This window comes from Camellia sinensis, chromosome 14, assembly GCF_055761805.1.
Source record: "Camellia sinensis isolate YWXY chromosome 14, ASM5576180v1, whole genome shotgun sequence".
Classification (NCBI taxonomy): domain Eukaryota; kingdom Viridiplantae; phylum Streptophyta; class Magnoliopsida; order Ericales; family Theaceae; genus Camellia; species Camellia sinensis.
The window spans coordinates 64,790,412-64,809,355 of NC_138974.1; the positions used below are offsets into that span (position 1 = coordinate 64,790,412).

General features: G+C 38.9%; 1 protein-coding gene across 1 annotated transcript in view; it reads left to right on the forward strand.

The window, feature by feature from the left end:
- LOC114297334 (RNA helicase, ATP-dependent, SK12/DOB1 protein) overlaps positions 1–13,455 on the forward strand; it is an 86,674-nt gene extending 73,219 nt beyond the window's left edge. Inside the window, exons 19-23 of the mRNA XM_028241750.2 lie at positions 10,687–11,146; positions 11,327–11,541; positions 11,653–11,891; positions 12,631–12,757; positions 12,850–13,455. Coding sequence (XP_028097551.2) covers positions 10,687–11,146; positions 11,327–11,541; positions 11,653–11,891; positions 12,631–12,757; positions 12,850–13,062 — 1,254 coding nt within the window. The 3' untranslated portion in view covers positions 13,063–13,455. The remainder of the gene's footprint in view (positions 1–10,686; positions 11,147–11,326; positions 11,542–11,652; positions 11,892–12,630; positions 12,758–12,849) is intronic.
- Positions 13,456–18,944: the final 5,489 nt, after the last annotated feature.

An 18,944-nucleotide genomic window follows, 5' to 3' on the forward strand; every position in this document is an offset into this window, starting at 1 on the left:
GTGCCTCCGATCACATGACTAGTTTTTCCCATTTATTTAGTACCTATTTCCCTTGTTCTGGTCATGACAAAATCAGAATAGCCGATGGTAGTTTTTCACCTATTGCAGGAAAAGGATTTATTAAACTAACTGAGAAAATTAATCTCAATGCTGTTCTTCACGTCCTCAACTTAGCCTGTAACCTTTTGTCTGTCAGTAAACTATCTAAGGATTCTAATTGTCGTGTTACATTTTTTGAATCCCATTGTGAATTTCAGGACCAGAACTCGGGGATGATGATTGGGCGTGCTAGGATGCTTGAAGGTCTTTACTACTTTGATGAAGTACCTGTTAGTAATAAAAAAGCTCAGAGTTTTAATAGTACTAGTTCAATCTCTGTTCGAGAAAAAATAATGCTATGGCACTATAGGCTAGGACATCCTAGTTTTCTTTATCTGAAACATTTATTTCCAGAATTATTTAAAGGGATTGATTGTTCTTCTTTTCATTGTGAAAGTTGCATTTTTGCAAAATTTCATCGCTCTATTTATTTGCCAAAACCTTGCCAGGCTTCAAAACCTTTTTATTTGATTCATAGTGATGTTTGGGGCCCTTCTAAAATCACTACTCTTTCTGGTAAAAGATGGTTTGTTACATTTATTGATGACCATACCCGCTTATGTTGGATTTATTTGATGAACAAAAAATCTGACGTGAAAAATTTATTCACAAATTTTTACAATATGATTGAAAACCAATTTCAAACCAAAATTGGTATTTTACATTCTGATAATGGAACAGAATATTTCAATGAGCAGTTGGGTGAGTTTTTGGAAAAAAAGGGGATTTTTCATCAATCTACATGTCGGGATACCCCTCAACAAAATGGCATTGCAGAACGAAAAAATAAACATCTACTTGAAGTAGCACGTGCTATAATGTTTTACATGCATGTTCCTAAATATTTATGGGGTGAAGCAATTTTAACAGCCTCTTATTTGATAAACAGGATGCCTACAAAGGTGTTAACATACAAAATATCTTTTGATTGTCTCAAAACTTTTTTTCCTGACACGAGGTTGTTTTCTGATTTACCAGCCAAAGTTTTTGGATGTACTGCCTATGTTCATGTTCCCAGTCAATTTCGTTCAAAACTTGACCCCCGTGCTATAAAATGTGTTTTTTTGGGTTATTCCTCAAACAAAAAGGGGTATAAGTGCTTCGATCCTCAAAACAAGAAATTTCATGTGAGTATGGATCTGTCATTTGTGGAAACAAAATCCTATTTCCCCAACACTTCTCTTCAGGGGGAGACAAGTGGAGTAGAAGACCGTTTTTGGGATATTTCTATCCCGCTCCCCAATGTCATTTATCCTACACAAAAACCACATCTGTCTGATAATGATCACTTAGGAGAACCCAGTTCTATGGTGCCTAGTCAAGAAGATTCTTGTTTAGGGGGAGAAGTACTACAAAATGATCTAAATCCTGAGCTTCAGGTTTATACTAGGAAGCGATTTCATCTGAGGAATAATGACCCGAATGTCCATCCTAATGACCCGAATGTCCACCCGAGTTCTGACATCGAAATTTTAGGTAATCCTATTCCTTCTATTTCCGACCTTGATGTACCTATAGCAATTAGGAAAGGTGTCCGAAATTGCATTAAACATCCTATTGCAAATTACCTCTCCTATCAAAGACTGTCTAAAAACCATAGAGCTTTCACATCTAGGATTTCACACTTGTTTGTTCCAAGGAATATACAGGAAGCATTGGATGATCCGAATTGGAAATTAGCAGTCATGGAGGAGATGAATGCTTTAAGGAGAAGTGGTACTTGGGAGATAGTTGATCTACCCAAAGACAAGAAAACAGTTGGGTGTAAATGGGTGTTTACGATAAAATGTAACGCAGATGGAAGCGTTGAGAGATACAAGGCGAGACTGGTGGCTAAAGGCTTCACTCAAACTTATGGGATCAACTATCAGGAGACGTTTGCTCCTGTTGCTAAAATAAATTCCATCAGAGTACTGTTATCTCTTGCAGTAAATTCAGATTGGCCTCTACATCAACTTGACATTAAAAATGCATTTCTCAATGGTGATCTTGAAGAGGAGGTGTTCATGAGCCTACCGCCGGGATTTGAGCAGAGACTTGGAAGTGACATAGTATGCAGATTGAACAAGTCATTATACGGACTCAAACAATCACCAAGAGCGTGGTTTGAACGCTTTGGGAAGGCAGTTATCAGTTGTGGCTTCTCGCAGAGTCAAGCAGATCACACAATATTTTATAAACATTCAAAAAACAGTAAAATTGCAATTTTGATTGTTTATGTTGATGACATCATTTTAACTGGTAATGATGAAGCAGAGTTAGCAGCCCTCAAAGAGAAACTCGCAAAAGAATTTCACATTAAGGATCTGGGAGCCCTCAAGTATTTCCTCGGAATGGAATTTGCAAGATCCAAGGAAGGTATATTCGTTAATCAGAGAAAATATGTTCTTGATCTCCTTGGAGAAACAGGTATGCTTGGTTGTAAGATGGCGGAGACTCCGATCGAGCCTAACTTGAAGTTACAAGCTGCTAAGGCTGAAGAAGTCAAAGAGAGAGAACAATATCAGCGACTTGTAGGGAAATTGATTTACTTGTCTAATACGCAGCCTGATATTGCCTTTGCAGTCAGCATGGTAAGTCAGTTCATGCACTCACCAGGGGCAGAGCACTTTGAGGCCGTTTATAAGATCTTAAGATATTTGAAAGGAACTCCAGGGAGAGGCTTACTGTTCAAGAAACATGGACATCTTCAAGTTGAAGTATACACAGATGCAGACTGGGCAGGAAGTGTTACAGACAGGAGATCAACATCCGGATACTGCTCCTTTGTAGGTGGGAACCTAGTTACATGGCGGAGTAAAAAACAGAATGTGGTAGCTAGAAGTAGTGCAGAAGCAGAGTTCAGAGCTGTTGCCCATGGAATCTGTGAAGTAATGTGGATTAAAAGAATTCTTGAAGAATTAAAGCTTTCTCACCCGACACCTATGAAGGTCTATTGTGACAACAAAGCAGCTATATCTATAGCTCATAATCCAGTTCTACATGATCGCACAAAACATATAGAAGTGGATAAACATTTCATCAAGGAGAAAATCAATGCTGGCATAATCTGTATGACCTACCTTCCAACAGGTGAACAATTAGCTGATGTGCTAACGAAGGGACTACACAAGAAGCAATTTGATAAGCTGACTAGCAAGCTGGCTATGGAAGATATCTTCAAACCAGCTTGAGGGGGAGTGCTGGAAATTGTGTTCATGTATATAATATGATAGTGGTGTTGGTGGTAGATAGTGGCATGTATAGAATATGATAGTGGTGTTGGTGGTAGATAGTGGTTTGTATAGAATATGATAATGGTGTTGGTGGTAGATAGTGGCATGTATAGAATATGATAGTGGTGTTGGTGGTAGATAGTGGCATGTATATAATATGATAGTGGTAGATAGTGGTAATATATAATATGTAAGTGGCATATAATGGGTTATGATGATGTTTGTAATATCTCCTATATAAGGAGTGTCATTTGGTCTTGTAAGATAAGAAGTTTTGAATATAACAGAAATATATTCCTTCTTCCTCATATTTTTGGAGTTCTTCTTCTTCATATTTTCTAAGTGATCTTATTAATGAGGTAAACAGCAGTAAGGACAACCAGATGCCAATAAGACTTGGGAACACCCATACCTCGAAGAAGACATCGGACAACAGACATAATTTGGCGATTTTTGCGTTCAGTAACACCATTTTGTTCAAGGGTCCAAAGACAAATAAGTTGTTGAAGAATATCGGTTTGATTAAGATGGGAATGAAATGCATTAGAAATATATTCCCCACCACTATCAGAACAGATAGTCCTAACAATTGCATGAAACTTAGTTTTAACAATCTAAATTGGACAAAAATGAGAGACATCAGACTTACGACGAATTAGATAAACCCAAGTGCATCCAATGTTATTAAAAGCAATAAGCGCACCAAGGCGCCAAGGTCTCCTAAGGCCTTAGGCGCAAGGCGCAAAGCGATGCGCGGGTTCCATCGAAGTAAGGTGCACCATGGCAGGTTAAAATAATATAATTTAATATGAGGCATATAAGCAAATAACTAATTGGTATAACATAGACCAAGCATTTTAAAAAAATAAATACCAACAAATATCACTATTTTAACATAGACAAATGAGTAATATTTCAAAGTTCAATGTAAAACACGAATATCCATGATCTAAAGGTCAACTAAATCATAAAAGTAGAGAAGAAACAGATCAATTCAAAATAAATATTTAATAAACAGAGCAATCTAGAGAAGAAAAGCAGAGAAGAAAATAAAATAAAATAAAAAGAAGAAGAAAAGTAGAAAATAAAAGCGAAAGAAAAGCAGAGGAGAACACGAAGAAGAAGACAGCATAGGTATATTTGAAACCCTAAAAATCTCAGCTCAACCTAACTCTATAGACAAAAACAGAGCATTCCAAAACATAAACGAAAAATAAGAAGAAGGTGGCATGGGGAAGAGAAGAACAGACGAAGAAGAGGACGACTGGCGAAGAGAAGAGCAGACGTATAGAAGGGAAAGAAGAGACAAAGAAACAAAGAGAAAAAGAACATGCCTACACATTTGAAGCTCCAGGACTGGACAACAAGTTCAACTTCTTCAGAGTTTTGGATTAGGGCTTGTTTTTTCATTTGTTGATGTTGATTTGGGCCTAAATCGACAATATTAGCATGTACATTTGAAGGATATAATCTGCTATACCTGACCCATGTAATTTCAGTGGTCCAATTCAAATAATAAAAAAAAAAACCCTCAAGTACTACGCCTTGGGCTTAATTGCACCTTGTTCCAGTCGTACGCTTTAATCGCTCCTTAGTGAAGTCGCCTCGCCTTGACCATTGCAAGGCGCAAGGGGTGGGCATGGCTGGACCTTGCGCCTAGGCGCTCTTTGAATAATACTAAGTGCACCTAGTGTGATCATCAATAAAAGTCACATAATATCTATGACTAGAAAAAGCAGTGACAGTGGAAGGGCCCCTGACATCAAAATGTGTAAGATCAAAAGCACTAGGAGCACGAGTCATATAAGGGATATAGCTAGTACGGGTATTCTTTGACAACTCATAAATCATACAATGAAACTTAGAATCTTTGCAAGCTTTATTAAATGAAGGAAAAAGTTGACATAAATACCAAACATTAATATGACCCATATGAGCATGCCATAATTTTAAAGTTTGAATATTAAAAGCACAAGACATAGAAGCAGGCAAAACAGGGGCCTGAAAACTAGCTAAGGAACAAGTGGAAAGCTTGTCTGGTGCATCCCTAAAGTAGTACAGCCCATCACGCTCATAGCCCTTGCCAAAAATCCTCTTCGAACTCATGTCCTGTAAAAGGTAAGATGAGGGTAAGAAGATATGACAACACAATTAAATTGTTTGGCAAGACGATTAACAAATTAAAATTATATGCAAACTTTGGAACATGTAAAACAAATGATAAAGTAATGGTAGGGAATAAAGACATTACACCCTTATGACGAATAGAGGATAACGAACCATCGGCAAGACACATAGATTGGGCAATAGTAGTAGGGACTTGCGAAGAAAGAAATGAAAACTCACCCATTATATGATCATTAACCCCAGAATCCAGAACCCATGAGGGACTAGTAGACCGAACATGGAAAGTAGTAGAAATACCTATTGTAAGGGTGGCAGCAGTGGTAGATGATGGGCTAGGAGAACAGGCAGTAAGAGATCCGAGCTGTGCCTGAAGTTGACCAATCTGAGTCTGTAACTCTTGTAAATTAGGGAGATGAGGAGACCCAAGAGCAGGCTTGGTGGGTATATCAACAAAGGATGAATCAGTCATGGTGCAAGAAGAGGGGCTAAAAAACACACAAAGATAGCAACACAGTCCAAGAAAAAATAAGAAGCCGGAAAAAACTCAACGGCTTATCTAAATAGATGCTACCGAATAAACCTGATAACCCAAAAGAATAAAAGGACAGACAAAGGGACTTGTTAAAATTGATGTATTATTGATTGATGTATTGATATGGTTACAATGATTCCTATATATAGGAGAGGGTGAGTGTGTAGTAGGTGAGGAGTAGGTGGAGAGTAGGTGAAGTGGGTGGAGTAGGTGTAGTGGTAGGTTTTGGTACATTTTAACAGGCCCCCGCAAACTCAAGGGGGGTAGGAACTAACCAACTTGAATTTGGAGAGACTAACAAAACAAGAAAATACATAAAAATAAAAGAGGATAGGAGACACTGTATGGTCGTGTCAGACCGATGGTGAAGACACTGTATGGTGGTGTCACAACGTTGTAGAGGACACTGGATGATTGTGTCAGACCAATGTAGAAGACAGTTTATGGGGTCATGTCGGACCGTTGTAGCAGACAATGTTGTGACAGTTGTTGTGACAGTTTACGGAGTCTTGCTGGACCCTTGTAGAAACTAACCGGAATCAATGTCGGGACAGTTTACAGAGTCTTGTCGGACCCATGAAGGAGCTAACCGGAATTAATGTCGGGACAGTTTACAGAGTCTTGTCGGACCCATAAAGGAGCTAACCGGAATCAATGTCGGGACAGTTTACAGAGTCTTGTCGGACCCCTAAAAAGTCGCACCCTCAAAAGGTGTGCCCAATCTTGCAAAAGGCGTGCCATCAAAAGGCGTGCCCAATCCATAAAAAGGCGTGCCATAAAAAGGCGTGCCCAATCCATAAAAAGGCGTGCCAGATATGATGGCGAGGCACGTGAGTGCCTTGGCTGGCGCGCCCGTTTGTCGTCTGGCGTCAAGTGGCGCGCGATACGCGTGGCTGCCTCGGCTATTTAACCAAGACGGAGGCTGAGGCTGAGGCTGAGGCTGAGGCTGAGATAGAAAAACTGAGAGAAACCTCTGAAAAATTCTTCGTTTTGCTGAGAAAGATACTCTGTAACACTCTGTTGCCCAAAAAAAATGGCTTCGTCTTCCCGCGGTCTGCTCACTCTCTTTCCCGACCTCAACGAGTCAACAAGAGAGATAACTGGTGCGGTGGCACTGGAACCTCAACCAAGCGCCCCGGAGTTTGCTCCGTTGAACTTTCCTATGCGGTCTGTGGAGCAAAGAATGGCAGTGCAGTCGGATGTGGAGGCCAATCAGTATACATTGAAGTCATGTGTGGAAACCATGACTGCGGTTACAAATTTGTCGAACCGGCTGCAGAGTAGGACAAATGAGGTGCAGCAGTTAAACGCCCAACTGGCTCTGCTCCAGCGCATGTATAAGGATGCGCGAGCAGAGATGAGTGTCCTAAAGGCGGAAAATAAGGAGCTGAAGCGGAAGGCCACCGTTATGTTCCGATTTGGAGGGCCGCCATATGCTGCAGTGGAGGAGTATGGGGGAGTGAACGTGCTTGGCGGATTAGGAAGCACGGAGACCGGACTGGCACGGGACACCCAAGAGAAAAGTAAGAAGAAGAGACCTGCAATAGAGTAGAGAAGGGAAAAGAAAAATCCCACTGTGGGTGTGGTTGTTTTTGTGTGGTTTTTTTTTTTTTTTTGTAAAATGGTGATCGGGGTGAGCCCCGACATGAATAAAATGAGTTTGGTGTGCAGTCCGTCTTCTTCTTTGGTTTTTTTTTTTTTTTTTTTTTTTAGTTAGTTTTTTTTTTTTAAAAAAAAAAAATAATAATAATAATAAAAAATAAAATAAAGTGGTGGAAGCCAGGGGAATCCATGAAGGCTAGTATAATATTTTGTAGTGGGGAAAAGAATGATGGGTATGTGGAGTAGATAATAAAATAAAAGGAGGTTTAAATAAAGTGAGGGATGTGGGCGGTGGATGAACAAACAAATAAATAAGTAAAGGAATGAAAAGAAAGAAATAAATAAATAAAGAGAGAAATAAATAAAGAAAGAAAGAAATAAATAAAGAAAGCAAGTGTAATGTGTGTTGCCCTTTTTTCTTTACTGTTGCAGCAGTGTGTTGATATGTTTTTAGTTTATTTTATGTTGCCTTTGCTGGGTGTGGTTTTTTTTTTTTTTTTTTTTTTTTTTTTTTTTTTTTTAAGAATAATAATAATAATAATAATAATAATAATAATAAAATGTAGAATAAAAACAAGCGCACATGGGTTGATAGTGTCAATCCATTAACCTGTCAAAAAGTAGAATAAAAACAAGTGCACATGGGTTGAAAAGTGAAAAAAGAGAGAGAGAACAGCGTGTGTAAATAATAATAGTAATACCCAAACCACGAAGAGCTATCTTCCAACACCTCCTAGGCCAACATTAATGTCAGAGACAAAACCAAGCCCACAACCTGCTACAAGCAAGATAATATTACTAGTGGGTTGGACCATCTGGAATTGCTCACACCAACGTCAACAAGATCAGCAGTTCTAGCGAAAAAATATTTGAAACCAAGAAGTAGTGTTGCTGCTGATTCTGCTTCTGATGTGCCACTAAAGGACGACGACAGCCTCATGAGCTGCCCTGGTATTTTTTTTTTTTTTTTTTGGAGAGAAAACTCATCTCATAAACTCTCTATGAATCTATCTGAATCAACAGAACCAACAAAGCCTAGAGTACATAGCCAAATTCTACAAAATGGCACAGAGACAAAACACACAGAGAGCGGTATAGATACATGGAACTTGGAACTTTCTCCAGGCAAAATTAAAGGAATCTGGCGGTGTATATAGGGGAAGATGAGTACATGTGGTGGATTTGGGCAATGATGGGAAGGTATGTGTAGAAAATAAGCGGAATAGGTTGAGGTCCGGCGGGCGGCCAAGGCAAGGTTGCCGCCCGCCGGTGAAGCGAGAAATACGAAGGTCTTAACCTTGCTCTGATACCATGTTAAAATTGATGTATTATTGATTGATGTATTGATATGGTTACAATGATTCCTATATATAGGAGAGGGTGAGTGTGTAGTAGGTGTGTAGTAGGTGAGTAGTAGGTGAGGAGTAGGTGGAGAGTAGGTGAAGTGGGTGGAGTAGGTGTAGTGGTAGGTTTTGGTACATTTTAACAGGACTTAATACATCAGTCTAATCACCCCAAGAAGGGAGGGGGAAAAAAACAGCCACGAACCATCTAAAGAGGTAGCTGAAGCACGTAAGACCAGAACCAAGTCTGGTCGGCCGCAACCAAAGCCTCAGCAGGGATAAAGAAGGCCTACCGAGGTGAAGACAAGGAAGAAGAGGGGCTGCGAAGGTTGGGTTGAGAGGCTGGGCTGAGGGAGAAAAGGAGTTGGATAGGGCTATCAGAGGCTAGAGAGAAGAAAAAAGGTAGTCGGTGGTGATGGGTGGTCTAAGGAGGCTCTGATACCGAAAAGAATGAAAAAAATTATTTGGCTTACCAATTAATGAAGTAGAGGCCATGTATATATAATATATTCATGATCACTTTAGGAAACAATAAACACAAGGCTGGATAGTCAACTCACTAGGCTGGCTACTGCCCTAGTAAGCAAGAGTTCCAAAACAAATGAGTCAAAATATGAAGTGCCTGACGTAGTTTGCATCATGTGGCAGAGCTAAGCTATCGTGCTCGGCAATATACCGCTCACCATGGTCCTTCGTGCCTCACTCTCATAGGGAATGCTCGGGAGTGACCACGTCCGCTCAATCACCCCCACTCAGCTGCAACATAGCCTGGCCCTTAGCTCACCTATGTCTCCCTATGCACTCACTCCCTAAGTTGGGATCACTTTACTTAAATCACTTGGTTGCGTATGCTTTGAGCATGACCTAGTCATCAGATCATTAGAGGATTGTGGATCAGAGGCTAAGATTATGGGTTCATCAAGGTTGCCCGGTTATCTTTTTTGGAATGGTAGTTCCATGTTGACCAGTATTAGAGAGAGGGAACCTTGATCTTCCACTCACGCCTGCTGCATGCATGATACACTCCCCGAGATATCATATCTACCTTTGCAGTTCCTATGATACACCCTTCCCAAGAGCCTGAATCATAGGATGCAACAATAGGGCTGATATCACCTTCATGTCAAGTTGAGGGGAGCTCACCAGCTGTCCAGAGGTGGCTTGGGCTCCAATACTCTTGGAGTCTATATAACGGTGTCATGAATGCAGCCACAACACAATTATAATCACATCATAATACACAGCAAGATAAGAGCACTAGTCTATCTTGCACACAACATAACCACCTAAGTGTTCAAGGTCCCTCGCTGCTGTCCTCTCTATCTCTATGGCTGCCTTGGTCTTCTCCAAGGCCTCAAGCGATCTTGAGCCATTGAAGTGCCCGCCATCTTCCTAGAGATCCACAACTGACTCCCTCTAACACTTCTTACTCACAATCCTTAATTAAGCAACAGGTCAAGATTGCAACACCAGATTTGATTTTACATGTTCTTCCTTGTTGAAATCTTCAAATGCTCATTTTCTGGATTTTCATGCATTTGTTGAATTCACTCACTAACCTTTTTTGGGTTAATTTGATAAGGTGTGCCTTTGTTTTTATTATTGACCATGTTATATGTTCAATGCACCCTGTGTTAAAGATTTGAAAACTTTCTTTTGTCCCAAATAATATGTACATAAGAACTATAGAAGGTACAACAATTTCATATTCAATGAAATTTTTTGTTCATAATTATATTCAATGAAATTATTTGTTCATAATTGGCAGGACCAAGATCACTTGCTTGGAGTCATTGTAAAAGTACCTTCTGCTAATACTAATACTAAACGATACATAGCTTTAGTCCTAACACCGGAATTACCACCAACTTCACAAGCTTCCTTGACTGGTGGTAATTTGCAAGATAAGAAGACTGCTGATTTTCAGATACTGGCACCAAAAGCAAAACGTGGTTTTGATGATGAATATTATTCTTCCCCCACTGCTCGCAAAGGATCAGGTGTTGTCAACATAAAATTACCTCACCATGGTAGTGCTGCTGGTGTGAATTATGAGGTTAGGGAGATTGACAATAAAGAGATCCTATCTATATGCAATTGCAAAGTGAAGATTAATCAAAGTGGGCTTCTAGAAGATAATAGCAGTGCTGCTTATTCTAAGACTGTGCAAGAGCTATTAGATAAAAAATCTGATGGAAAGTACCCTCAGGCATTGGATCCAGTGAAAGGTATTTTCTTTCAATGCCCCAAAATAATAATTATTGGGGCAGCATTATAGTTACCAACCAAACCAATCTAATATTACATAATCTATGTAATATTTCTGTACCAGATTTGTATACTTGCGTATTTCTTATAAAACTTAACTTTCTCCAAAGTTGAGATTTCTAAAGGAAGTTCCATGGCAGATCTGAGGTTGAGTGACTTGGAAGTTGTGAGCGTTTATCACAAATGGAATGGCCTATTGCAGAAGATGGCACAGAATAAGTGTCATGGGTGTGTTAAATTGGGGGAACACATCAAACTAGCAAAATTGATAAAGAGTCATAGAGAGGAAGTCGATGCTCTTAAGTTTCAAATGTCAGATGAAGCACTTCAGCAGATGCCAGACTTTCAGGGTCGAGTATGTGTTTTTTATATGCTTCTGTATTGCACGGCATTAGATTTTTGGTATAAATTCTCAAAATCAAATCAGAAGAGATCCTTCTTTGACATCTTAGGTGTGCCTCTGCAGATTGATGTTCTGAAGGAAACTGGCTGCATAGATACTGACCTGGTTGTTCAGATCAAAGGGCGCGTTGCTTGTGAGATGAATTCTGGGGAGGAGTTGATATGCACGGAATGGTTGTTTGAGAACCAACTGGATGATCTGGAACCAGAAGAAGCAGTGGCAATAATGTCTGCCCTTGTGTTTCAGCAGAAGAATACTTCTGAACCTTCTCTTACTCCCAGGCTGGCCCAGGCTAAACAAAGGTTGTTCTCTTTTTTCTTATATATTTACTTCTTTTTTTTTCCTGTTTGTGTCTTTGAGATATACTGGTTTGGTTTTTGGTTGTTGATGGTGGTGTTTTTTCTACATTTAACGTGTCTAAAATTTGAGCTTCCTGAGCCAGGGGGAGGAATAATACTCAGGAAAACTACAAGCTTTAAATCATGGTTTTTAAACACAATATTAAGGCGGTGCGTGTACTGTTTTACAGTTTCCATAACCTTTTGATCTGGTCTGTATGGGAAACATTATTGTACTTGACATCTTTAGGATGTGTTTGGATCATGGATTTGGATAAAGAATTTGGAAAGGAAAAGGAAAAGGAAATGGTGAGGGAAATGTGAATAAAACATAAATTGATTTTTTTTTTTTTCCGTTTCCTCGCTTTTTCCTTTCTATTTCCTGATCCCTACCTAAATCTATTATCCAAACACAGTAGTTGTGAGTTTCTGATGTTTCCTTGCAAGCGACTTTGTAAGTATAAGGGTGCTTAGACTTCCAAGTTCTTGTTTTTGAAAACTTATTGTAACTCAAGTTTGAATTGATGTATGCCTTTTTGTAGATCATTCTTGATAAACCAAACGTTACAATCAATAAATTGATTTTTTATATATATATACATTGTTGATAAGTTGATGTTTTATGTACATGCATGGGCTTGTATTCTTTCCTGTGTTTCATCTCCTTCCTTTGTACTAATCCCAAATTTCCATGCAAGTACAGATTGTATGAAATCGCCATAAGACTTGGGGAGCTTCAAGCGCACTGCAAAGTACAGATTAACCCTGAGGAGTATGCTCAAGAAAATCTTAAGTTTGGTCTTGTCGAAGTGGTCTATGAATGGGCAAAGGTTCTCTTTTTAACTCTTTGTTCAAAAGCACATGACCAAAACCTATCCCTTGTTTCCGAATGGCTTATTTAAGCTACTTTCTTCTGTTGCAGGGCACTCCATTTGCAGATATATGTGACCTTACCGATGTTCCTGAAGGGTTGATAGTGAGGACCATTGTCAGACTAGATGAGACATGCCGTGAATTCAAAAACGCGGCATCAATAATGGGTAATTCTGCGTTATACAAGAAGATGGAATCTGCTTCCAATGCAATAAAGCGGGACATTGTTTTTGCAGCTAGCTTGTACATTACGGGTGTGTGAGTGTAATCATGTTATCACCTAAAGGCATTTGTTTGCCTCTCACCTTCTCAAGTATGGTGAGAGGGATTTTGGGGGAAGGAAGAAAGTTTGTTGTATACTAGTCCTGACGTGGCATGCCATGCCTCAGCTATAATTTGGCTGATTTAGGGCTGATTTATGCCATGTCGGTTCATTGTTTCTGAGGATCAGTGAAAATGTACATTTTAACTTCATGTTGGATTCTAACAAACATGTCCCTGTGGTCATGTCAAAACTTTTGTGACTGTCTACAAAAGGATTTGTTTAGGGTTTCTTTTCTTTTTTTTCCTTCTTGGAATTTGGTGTTAGACCGTTTGTTATAGATTCTGTTTACAGTTTATACAATAAAAAATAGTTACACTAAATTGATAAAAACTGATGGTTGATGCTCCTAATAGGAACGGTCACCTTCTAGGTATATTATATCTGTTTTTACTTTAATATGATATCTTACTGTTTATGATGGAGCCAATCAAGAAAGAGATTTCATTAGAGAGAATTTCAAAATGGGTACAAGAGCTTTCAGGTTTTGAAATATTCAATATCAAAATATCATAATCTGAATATTAGAGGGGCCTAATCTTCTATTTATAAGAAAAAGACTCAATTAACTCTAACTAACTCTTATTGTGCTAAACATTACAGCCATACTAGTTCTAACTATATCAGACTTTCCTTCTAAAGAAAACAACTTGTTCCCAAGTTGGGACTACAACACAATGACTCAAGACAACAAAATCAATAAAATGACTCAAAATAATGACTTATGAGAATATGATGGACATGCAACGATGAACAAGACTAAGTAGTTACAATTCCTTATTCAAGATTATCCTAGCAAACATCTTTTCATCAAAATGAGTTCTCGTTCATGGACATCAACCGAAGCCATGTTGAGGTGTGAATAGACCACCCATGTAGCATGCCGTTTTGGAAGCAAGAAATAATTAAACGCTTCTCGCATGGGTCCAAAATAAACGCATCCTTTTTCCACGAAGCTGGATTGGGTACCAAATCAACACAACGTGACACAAATAACTTTGAAGATAGCATAAAAGGTATTTCTTGGAATCAAAGTTCAGTCAACACTCATAAAACTTATTTTCTTGGAATCTAAAAAACGGATAGAAGGTGAGATTGCAATCACATCCTTCATAGGAAGCAATATAACAGCAAAACTTGTTTTATCTACCAAACTTTCATCTTCAAGGACACCTTCTCTCTCTACAAAAGAGTCGTCTTCATCACCATAGTGGTTAAAGATTGGAACTCCTTTATAGTCACAAACACAAACTTCCTTTTCATATTCACAAATATCAACTTCCTCATAAGTCAACGCCTCATTATCGTCTTCAAAGATGGCAGCATCTTGATCAAGAACAGATCAAGAACATGCCACGATTACTAGAACTCAACTAGGGCTTTGAGTAGACTCTGATTTGCAAAATCAAATCTTGACTTGATTCTAGGTAATCTGTAGATGCGACTTCGTAACATGGTGGATTCATTACTCTCAGCTTTAACTCGTTGTGAGTCACAACTCAAAATTGGTAGTCGAAGTCAAATCACAATTTGGAACTCAAAGATTTAGAATCAAAGTTGTAAATAGGGACTTAGCTTCATTTGTGATCTCCATTTAGAGGTTTGATACGAGTTGAGGCTTCAAGTCAGGTATGTAGATTACGACTCTAGTCAAATTTGTAACTAACTTTAAGCAATTAGCAGCCACAAGAATTACGAAAGAATGACGAATCAACAAATATTTGAGAGACATGTCCATTTCCAAGGCTGTAATACCAAAATGATGGAGCCAATCAAGAAAGATATTTCATTAGAGAGAAAATTCCAAAATGGGTACAAGAGTTCTCAAGCTCTGAAATATTCAATATCAAACTATTATAAATTGAATACTAGAGGACCTGACCTCATATTTATAGGATAAATACCCAACTAACTCTAACTAACGCTTATGGTGCTAAACATAACAACCATACTAATTTTAACTATATCAGTTTGGCCCCCTAATTTTTTTTTTTTTATAAAAGCTTATTATTTGAAATTTATGATAAATGAGTTGCTTATGGTGGTGGTGGTTATTGTTGTTGGTTTTTTTTTTTTTTTTTTTTGTTCTTCTTCTTATTCTGGATGTTTTTAAGAGCTTTCAATGATTTTTTTATTCTTTTATTTTTATATGGGAGGGAACCTATTAAGTTACTTGGAAAAGGGATGGGAAATAAAATGTGGCATTATTTGTAATTTTCATTAGGCTCTCAGCTCATAAATTCAAATTTAGATTTTATTCGGTCATACGTCCATGCGTTGAGGGAGCTTCTATCTACACACACCAAATACCCTCTTTGCACACACTTAATGATATTTAATTTTATTACAATTGTATCCCTAAGTGAAATTACTATTTTAGACACCATTGTTAATTCAAAACATCTCCATGCACACCTCCCTCTAGAGTTCACATCTGTTGCATCGTGTTTGTAGCTTCATTGAGCTAGAAGTGAAAGCAGAGTCATTCATAGTTTCTTCCAAGTTCATTGAGCTAGAAGTGAAACCAAAGGGCTTTGGCATTTCCGTATTGCACATGCACTGCAGCTTCTCAATTGTCACGCCCCCAAACCGCCCCTAGTAGTTTGGTGCCGTGATGGCCAGTAATCCGAGGTTACCGAAGGCCGACTTACAAGAATCACACACAATCAGAGTATAAAATATGGGGCTTACAAGTACGGAAGCAACATTTATACATATACTGAATCTAGATAGTCCATGAGAGCCGTGCTTAAGTCCAATGAAATGACATACATTCTTACAAAGTCTTACAACTTAGATACAATAAGGGAACGAGATACAAAATACATCTTGACCAAAAGGCTTCTCAAGCCGACATATACAAGTGCACATGAAATATAAGCTAAGAAGCATAATCTTCAAGATGGTACAAAATGCTAATCCAAAACACGTCGGCAAGGCACCCAAAAACACATCGGCTACACGTCTAGGCCTCATTGCCTTCTTGCTCATCACCTACATATATATAGAGAGGGTGAGCTTGGATACTCAGTGAATGATATTAGAAATAAAGGTTTTGCATGATTGATATCCAAGATTTCTTTCAAAACAATACATAGCATACTTTACAATCAAGGGGGAAATCAAGTTCATTGCCGGCCTTTCAAGTTCTTTGGATGTTATTACATCTACTTAATACAAGGGGGTGATGACAATTCCAAGACAAGAGTGCAGTTGCATTATAGTCCCCTGCAACTGAGGACTTTCAAGACAAGAGTGCAGTTGCATTATAGTCCCCTGCAACTGAGGACTTTCAAGACAAGAGTGCAGTTGCATTATAGTCCCCTGCAACTGAGGACTTTCAAGACAAGAGTGCAGTTGCATTATAGTCCCCTGCAGCTAAGGACTTTCAAGACAAGAGTGCAGTTGCATTATAGTCCCCTGCAACTAAGGACTTTCAAGACAAGAGTGCAGTTGCATTATAGTCCCCTGCAACTAAGGACTTTCAAGACAAGAGTGCAGTTGCATTATAGTCCCCTGCAGCTAAGGACTTTCAAGACATGTCATCAAAACAAGATAGTGTATAATATACAAGTAGGGATAGTCATTCATGCTAGATCAAGTACTTTTCAAAACAAGGCAAGACGAGATTTATGAAAGCAAGTGTAACATAGCTTTATTAAAATACCACTCACATAGTTTCTTCAAACATCGGGGTCGAGACAAGCCCAAGTCCTACAAACACATGGCAAAGTCTATTGAATGCACCTTCTAACAAGTTTCGTATGTACACAAATGATCTCGGAAAACATGCTGGGCACCAACCAGGTCTAGGCCGAGGTTCCACACCTCCTCGCCGAGGTGTGTTCCCGAGGGCCACATGCAAGGAAAAGAGGTCGGGAAACTCTGGGTTTCCCTCTGCTGATGAACATGGAGAACATGAGTGTGAAAACATGAAAAATATGAATGTTCGATCACAATTTGTTATCACAAATCTGGGATTTTCATGCTACGAGTTTGAAAACATGGACCTGGGTACCCGTACTTGGAATTCTTGCGGAAATAAACACAAAAACATGATTCTTTATGCAAGCTTTCGGATCAAAACAAGACTTCCTTGAAGAACACATGAATGTCATTTTCTCTTTCTAAAATCGAACTTCAAAACAATGCATGGCTTACAAATCATACCCGATCATGCAATGTAATAACAGGAACATAAAGAACATCATGAGCAGATCAAGAATCTAACCTCAGAACACGGATCTAACGGTTCGATCTCTAGGAATCAAGCTTGAAGATCTACTTCCTCACTCTAAAACTCCTTCTTCCTCCTAGAGTTTCTCTCTCTACAAGGCAAGGTTATGATACCAAATGATAGTTTTCTTTACCCGGTTCTGGGGTTAACCCTCTACTGAGACACGTGGCGGCGACTGGTTGGGTTTTTTTCTGAAAAGGTGGCTGACAGACCAGACAAAGCATGGTGGAAGGGTGTTCAACAAGTAAAGCGGTATGGGCTCTCTGACGAGGCAATGACATCGGCTAATAACAAGGCGTATTTAACAAGCTACACGGAATGGCACTCCGGCAAGGGGTGACATCGGCTAACAAAAGGACTTCGGCAACTAAGGTGACAATGACCCCGGCTAGGAAGGACAACACTTGACTAAGCTGTGCCACATCTTGGCCTAGATGCGCCACACCTCGGCCTAGGTCATACCACTCCAGGACGAGATCACTGGGGTGCAAGGTAACATCTCGGCTAATGTGTCAAGGCAAGGACGGAGGTCAACAAGGGGTTCCAAGATACTTCTAGACTGAGGATGACCTCGGCTTGGAATGATCTAGGCGTAACGTAACCTAGGCTTGGAATAACATCGGCTAGTATAACTCAGGCAAGGCGTGACCTAAGTTTCACATCAAGGAAGGAACAAGACAAGCATACTACACTTAGACAAATTACAAGGCTTCAAAACAAGACATGGATCACATTCGCTCAAGCGAAACAAGTCACAAACATACACATGCAAGCTTAACAAGTCATAATCATACCGATGCTCATGAACATGATGAGGACATAAAATGTGGGTTCCTACATCAATGCACTCATTCATCAACCTTCGTCATTCGTAGGGAAAACATCATTGTTATGGAGGATTTGTCTACTGAAAATCAGCAAATAAGTGTTCATGTGAAACAGAGCGAAGGAAATGTGAGTTTAACTTAATTTTTTTTTCCCAGCGTCGTTCGGATAACCAGGGCTGAATTGTGTTATTTGGTTCGGAAATCTACTACTGAAATAATTATTTATTTTCGGAAGTTGTTGTCCGAACAAAGTAATAAATTTCGGAAGTTGTTATCCGAGCAAGGTATTTAAATTCAGAAGTTGTTGTCCGAACAAAGTTAACTTTTACAACATTCAACTTCCGAAATTTGAAAATAAATTCGGACAACTACTTCTGAATGAAGTAAATTTTTTTTTTCCCATTTTATATTCCAAATTTGCAAACTGCATACCAAATTTACAGTTTCAAATTGCAAATTAATCTTTATAATGCCATTAAAAATTTGTAATGTTATACAAAACATGCAGGAATATGTGTCAACTCAAGGAAGTCAGGTTTGTGCGGATTTTGTGTTAGATTGCACCACTCAATTCACAACTGAACAGGTTCACTCTACGAAATTATAACGATTATGTTTCGAATTGCTCACCAAATGTAAATGTTTGATAATATTTATTTAACTTTGTAGGTATTCAAAAGTAAGGATGAATTGCTCAACTGGGTACGTGAAGTTGGAAAGAGAAATGGTTTGATCATTGTAATCAAAACATCAGACTA